The sequence below is a fragment of the Electrona antarctica genome (assembly GCF_951216825.1).
Source record: "Electrona antarctica genome assembly, chromosome: 4".
NCBI lineage: Eukaryota > Metazoa > Chordata > Actinopteri > Myctophiformes > Myctophidae > Electrona > Electrona antarctica.
In genome coordinates, this window is record NC_136809.1 from 50,928,616 (window position 1) to 50,935,872 (window position 7,257).

The 7,257-nt window shown below is 48.3% G+C and overlaps 1 protein-coding gene across 1 annotated transcript; it reads left to right on the forward strand.

The window, feature by feature from the left end:
- Positions 1 to 3,797: 3,797 nt before the first annotated feature.
- On the forward strand, positions 3,798 to 7,027 carry LOC306921359 (sperm-associated antigen 5-like; the record flags this gene model as incomplete). Its single annotated transcript, XM_079498470.1, is given in 4 exon segments — positions 3,798 to 4,852; positions 4,857 to 5,316; positions 5,356 to 5,848; positions 6,907 to 7,027. Coding segments are annotated over 4 exon segments (2,061 nt in total). The 5' UTR covers positions 3,798 to 3,865.
- Positions 7,028 to 7,257: the final 230 nt, after the last annotated feature.

Genomic DNA, 7,257 nt, shown 5'->3' on the forward strand with positions numbered 1-7,257 from the left:
TCAGAGTCATTTTTTATTCAGCACTGTGAACTTTCATGAACTCTGAAGTTTACATGCAGGAAGGAATTCCTTTTTTTGAGTGGTGCAACCACTCCAAGGAACAGCAATGTCCGTGTTAAACTCTAGGTTAACCTATGTGTGTGGCTATGAGTACCAGTAGGGGCATAAGTGGCGCTGTTGTGCCAGAAACAGAGAGAGAGAGATAGTGTTGCACTGTTGCCTAGTGCTAATAGGCCTATCTCACAGCCCGCTTTCCACGCCCACTTCCGGTAAATAGTGGTGTCTTTAACATTAGCATTTACACGTTTTTTTTCTCTGGAGAATCTAAGTACATTTTCTAATGTAAAAATGTGACAGACCAATATTATTATGAAGCAAACAAGATGGTAAATCAGCTCGAACAGATAGAACAAACCTTACCTTGAGAAAACAAAAGTTGTAGACTTCTTAAATTACCTCTGTTAACATGTAGCGTCTATGGAGTGACGTCACGCTATCACCACTAACCCCGAAAGGGGGCGTATTAAGGGGGGCGGGGAAATTCTGTGAGATAGGCTTAAGAGAGAGAGAGAGAGAGGCAGGGGAAGAGGGGAGTTGCACCACTCAGTTCACACAGGTGTGATTTTTTAAAACTATGTTGATATAGTATGTTACAAACTGAACAGCTGACTATCTTTCTGTTTCTGGCAATAAATAAATAAATAATAAGTTGCTGTACATGTGTGTAGGGGGGCTGGGGTACAAACTTTATTAGGAAAAGCTACATAGTAAGTAAGCTACATATAACTAAGTAAACTAAATGAAATGCATATTAAAAGCAATAAAACCGTAAAAACAAGAGTTGAGATCAATGTCAACTCGGAAAAGCAATTCTGAACAGGTGTGTTTTCAGGGTGGTTTTGAAGGAAGGCATGTGGAGCACACATCTCTGGGAGTGCATTCTAGGGGGGGGGGGGGTCAGCCACAGAGATAGCTGTGTCGCCTCAGGTTCGTTGCCTGGTCATGTGGTCATGGGGACCTCCAAGAGGCCGGCATCACTGAACCTGAGAGAACGGACGGGGCAGCTGGAGGAGGTCAGGGAGATAGGGGGGAGCCAGGTTGTGGACTGGCGGTGAGCAGCGTTTTAACAATAAGATTCTTTGTTTGACAGGGAGCCAGTGTATAGGTCGTGGAGGACAGCACGTTTGGTCTTCAACCAGCCAAAATTCTCACATGTCTCCCCCCCCCCCCTTCTCCGCTCCCTCCATTGGCTCCCGGTTGCTGCCCGCACAGAGTGCAAAACTCTGATGTTGGCCTACAAAGCAACCAAAGGTATGGCACCCCCATAACTTGCAAGGTCTGATCCAGCCCCCCCCCCCCCTCGCTCAGATCAGCCAACACAGGGAGGCTAGCAGAACCTTTACTAAAACACCCGGGGAACAACGCTCCACACTTCCCAGACACTTCTCCCTTCTGGCTCCTAAACTATGGAATGAACTTCCCATTGCAATCGGAACTGCAGACACACTCCCAATCTTCCACCGTAGTCTGAAATCTGAAATCTCACCTCTTCAGACTCTATCTTAGCCCGTAGGACTTGCACTAGCCTCGACGACTTTACAGGCATACTGTATGCAAAGTCTAAACTTATGTAACTTAAGATAGCATTTTATGTAGTCATAGCAATACTCATACTGTAGTTTCATTGTACAGCTATTCTACTGTTAGACGGATGTTATGTCCTTAGCTTGCTTATGATCCTTGATGACTAGTATTTATATGTATTTGATGTATTACCGTGTGTTGTTCTTGCTTACTGTAAATCGCTCTGGATTAAGAGCGTCTGCTAAATGCCTATCGTAAATTGTGTGATATGGTCTCTGGAAAGAAGATGAATGATGATACTTATTATAACCCCATGAGTCCCTCGCATACTCGGTATCCAACACCCACTGTTTAGGGACAAAAATATCAACAGCCACACATCAAGTAAGGAAAAGTACAGATGAGAAGATGCCAGCATTACGCAGTCTGAGAGAATCTGCCCGGAGAGATGACTGATTGCAAAGCCACAAGCCGTGTGAGAAAACTCCACTCTCTGCCAAACCCCGGCCCAGAGCATGTTATAAATCTAGCTGGAGACATGTCGAAGAATTCTGCAGTTTGAGAAACTCAGAAAAGCAAGAAGAAAAAAAATCACTCCAAAGTTATATCCCAAAGCTTTCTTGTCCCTCACTATATCCTCCTAGCCTCTCGACTTTGCACAATATCAACACATTATTTTCGAAAACTAAGGGAACATATAAAGTCAGTGTGTTGAGGCAGTATGGATAAAAACAGTTATTTTTTAAAGGACACAGTTGTTGCCTGGATATCATCAAGAGACAAAGGTGGTCTGCATTGTACTGTAGTATATGTGGCGAGGTGGAAATGGTAAAATATGGAGAGTGTAGCCAACTACGCCACCTGGAGGCAAATAGAGCCCAGGAACTCTAATAAACACTTTTAGATGCAACAGGTTCGTATACCAAGGTTGAGCAGAGTAAAACTGGAGAGGCAGGGTGCAATAACAGATTTATTGCTATAAAAAATAATTAAACATAAAAATAGTACTGTATCCGGTTATGGGAGACAATGTTCATTTATTTTTCTCCTGGGGTAGGGAACAGTCCAATCAGTCCATATATTCCTTAATAGTACAGCCTTCCGTCCTTTGTTCTTCTGGGGGGGTCCTTATAAGGGTCAAACAAACAAACTACATCAGTGGGTTTGGTCTATTATTGCCTATAGGTCTCAGTGCAAAACAGTGCAAAACACAGCACACAAAACAATAAGAACTAAATAAAAGTTAGAATATAAAAACATGCAAACGACCAGGCCAATAAAATATTCCAAACAGTGAGTAGTTGTCTCAGTGGCTGACAAACAAGAGATAAAACTATAACTAAAATCGTCCGTTTAAAACAATAATCCAGTTGCACATTACACACGCTGTCAGATTCACTTCAAGGTCATAGAGGGGGTACTTAGCTCGAAAGAGGGGCTAGTCGAGCCTCGGCCCCTCTGTTGCGTTGAACTGGCGTCCCCTCTTTCACAGCCTGCCGCCTCGGTGGAGAAAACGTGCACGCCGACACCGCCGATCCACAACCTGGACGTCCAAACTGGCTGCTCCGTGGCACGTATTTGTTGTTCGGCTGTCTGCTGTTTCTCCGTAGTTCCCCGGCGTTCTAATCCGTATACTGTAGCCTGTAGCGTTCTCGTGCTGCGTCTCTCCGCTTGTTTGACGTTTGTCTCACTCGGGCACCTGTCTGTCCACAGCCGCCTCTGGTTTGTAATAATGTCTTCCGTGATTGCATGATCCGCCCTTGTTGCCATGGGAACTGTTCTTGGGGCAGTAACAGAGCATACATTGTGCACACGCAACTACTGTAAAATAAATGATAACACATACAGTGGCAAAACTGACCCCACCACATCCCCCCCACGGCTTAACGTTGGCAGTCTTGGCATTTTGTCCCAGACAAACTAATAGGCAGTGGCACCTCCGGTTAACTTCAGAACTCCTGCTTCAGCCTCGTCAACTTCAACCGCTTTTCGTTCAAAACACAAACGGCAGCCTGGAGTCTCAGTCCAAACAAGAGCTAGAACAGAGGCTAAGGTCCTCTATGATCATGGTGGAGGCCCTGGTGCAACAGCTGACATCAGCCAGGCTACACAGCTCTGCTGCCAGTACAGGCCCTGCGCCCTCTGACCTCAGGGACCTTAATGGTGCAGACTGAACACACTGAACTCAGCCAGACCACCACATACAGAGATTGGCGAGTTGGAGTTGGATGAGTCTTCTTTACAGAAGCTCATTCAGTCTATACAGGACACCAGGCGTACCATGACCTCTTTAACAACTGACACAGAAGCAGCTCTTGCCAACATGAAACACACAGGGGATGTGGTCAGAGAGGACCACGAAAGCCTTGTCACACAGTATTATCAGATGAGATCCCTGTGTGCCAAAGTGAAGGAGTCACAGACACGGATGATTCAGAAGGTCCGTGACACACTGCAGGAGAGAGGGGACATGAGGCAGCAAATGGAGGAGGCTTTCACAGCCAAAGATGTGGCCTTCAGTGTGATGGCGCAACTGAGAGAACACAGTGCAAAGCAGATCTCCCAGCTGGAGGAGAGTTTGGGCTCTCAAAAAGACCTCATGGCTGCTTTGACCAAGACTTACCCAGAGCAGGTTGCACTAAACAAGGCCTATGTGTCCCTCAATTCAGCATCTGAGCTTTTAACTAGAACCACCAGTGATCACACCACTCTCACTGGAGAGCTCCAAGCAGCCAGAAGCCTTCTCCAGAAGAGCATTCCAATGCTTGTGAAGTTGAATGAGAAGGCAGCAGCTGCCCTGAGTGAGAGAGACCGGAGTCTGACCGAGATAAACCAAGCTGAAGAGGCACGAGAACAGGTTCAAGAGGAGCTGGACCAGGTTAATTTGAATCTTCATGATGCCACTCAGGAGATTGGAGATCTGAAACTCCAGGTGACCATCATGACCTCAGAGATGGGTGTGCTGCATGAGAAACTGAGTGGGGGTGAAGAGAAGCGAGCCATGTTGGAGAGGAAGGTTACTGATCTCAATGCCACGGTCTCCTCTTACATGGAGTCCTTTGCCTTCCTGGAGAAAGGACTTGATGAACATGTTACCAAGTTGCAGAAGTCATGGGAGGATGTCAAGCAAGCCAACGCAAGAGCAGATGAGTTGGCGGTATCTTTGTCCCAGTCAGAGCAGCGTGTGTGTGAGTTGAGTCAGTCTCTGGCCCACAGTGAGGAGCAGCAAAGACAGCTGCAGACCTTCTCACACACAAAGCCTACAGATTGAAGAGCTAAAAGACGTCCACTCACAGCTCAGAATGTTCAAGGAGGAGAACGAGTTCATGCAGAATCAGCTGACCAAAGATCAGGTTGCAGAGACGGAAGCTTCTCTCCGGAGCCATCTGCAGGGCCTCAGGGAGAGGAACATCCAGTGTGAGGACCTGAAAGCAGCTCTCAGTCATCTTCAGCTTGAGAGGGATGAGTTGCAGACAGAGATGGAGGCTGCGAGATCCAGAACCGCTTCTGTTCAACAGGAACTGGGGGGACAGTTGGCCCAGGCTGGCAATGATGTCACCCTGCTCCACCACACACTCAGAGGAGTCACCAATGACCTCCATGCAGCGCTTCATGAGAAGAAACCAGAACACTGCCAGGATGAAGGACCCCAGTCATCTGCTACTGCTGAACGTCGCCATCCCCCCCTTTCCTTTGTGAACAGCATTATGAAGGCATTGACCACAGAGATGGGTACAGACACAAACATGGCAACTCCTGATATCCCAGCAGACTCCCCGGAGGTCAGTGAAGGTTTGTTCAGTGAGACGAGCGCCTTCACCCGCGTGCCCGTGACCCGTGAGGAGGGGGTGAAGCAGGAGGTGGAGGAGCAGAGCAACGTGGTGGTGCTGTTGGCCGACATGGAGAACACCGTCGGTGAATTGGTGTCCACCCTCGAGCAGGTCAAACGCCACAAGAACACACGGCTGCTGGAGCTACACAACACCATCTGTGGCCTGCAGGGGGAGCTCCACACCCAGACCAGCAGACACCAGTCTGAGGTTGAGGAGGTTGAGGAACAGCTGAGGCGTCTGCAGAGTCAGCTGGAGAAAGGCAGCCTGGCCCTGCAGCACAAAGCAAAGGATGAGAAAATGATAACACATACAGTGGCAAAACTGACCCCACCACACCAACATTTACGAGGCATAACGGGCTGGTGGAACTCCTCGGTTCGACCTGACTGGGCGTCGCACCGGTTCTTCTACTACATTGTCATTGGGCACAGGCATACAATAAAACGGTGGAAACTCAGAAACTCTTTCCGGTCTTACCGGTGAGGGTGTGGACCTTTGTGGCAGCGGTGGACCTGTACACAGTTTAAGTGCATTCCTATGTAAAACCTTCTCCTTTCCTCCCTTCTCTGGTTTCACCTTGTATACTAGGCCTGTGTCTCCTACTGTCTCACAGACGAGATGAGGTACAGGGTCCCAACCGCCATGGAGCTTCCCCTGACCTTGTCTATTTCGGCAACGTACCCATACACGCTCACCAGTCAATAGTGGGGTAGCATTTGCTCGCTGGTCATATTGCCGTTTAGACTGCTCTGCAGCTTTAGTCATCTTGTCGCGTACTAAGTCATAAGCATAGGTTCAGTGAACCCAACCACCCAATCCATAACTTGTCTGTTCCTGCACAACACGTAACCCAACATCTACTGGGAGCCTAAGATGCCTGCCAAACATGAGGTACGATGGGGCGAACCCTGTGGCACTATGTATGGTATTATTATAGGCTTGCAGGAGCTCGGGCAAATGTTCTGGCCACCTACTTTGTTTCGCGGCTCCCAGGGTACGGAGCATAGTCAGCAAAGTCTGATTCATCCTCTCGCATCGACCATTACCTGCAGGATGGTACGGGGTTGTTCTACTTTTAGTAATACCATACATATCGCATAGCTGTTTCATTAGTTCCGATTCAAAATTGGCTCCCTGATCTGAAAGAAAACAGACACGTCGGACAGGGCAACCAAACGTTTGAATAACTTTGGACCAAATTGCTCGCACTGTGGTTTTTGCCGTCTGGTCACGAGTGGGCACAGCCCAGGAGTAGCGAGTGAACATGTCAGTCATGACTAGAACATTTTGGTACGAATCATTGGGCCTACCGAGAGTCAGGAAGTCTAAAGCGACTAGCTCTAGACTCTAGAGCTAGTCGCTTTAGACTTCCTCACCTTTCGCGCAATGTGGCCCTTGCCCCAAAATGAGTTTGACACCCCTGCTCTAGAGGGTATGTGACGGTGACTGGGTGTAAGGGAGCTCTCGTTTCTGCCCTATCTTTCTGTAGGCTGCAGACAACACACTCTGACTGGAACCCACGCACCTCTTTTTCCATGTCAACCCAGAAGAACCGGCGTCTCAAGGTGGTCATGGTCCTCCCTGCTCCAGCATGTGCCGCGGCCTCGTGATGCTTCTTCCACACATCCTGGCGCTTGGGACCTGGGCACACGATCTGGAACCACTGCTCATGGGTGTTAGGATCGATAAATCGGCGGCATAGAATGCCCCCACGAATACAGAGTCTCTTGAATTGTTTTAACAATCTGACAGTTTCAGTAGATAGTGTTCTCTGTCCAAGTCGGGTAGGATGTCGCCCTGTTCCACATACCTTGTCACAGCCTGGATATCGGGGTCGGCT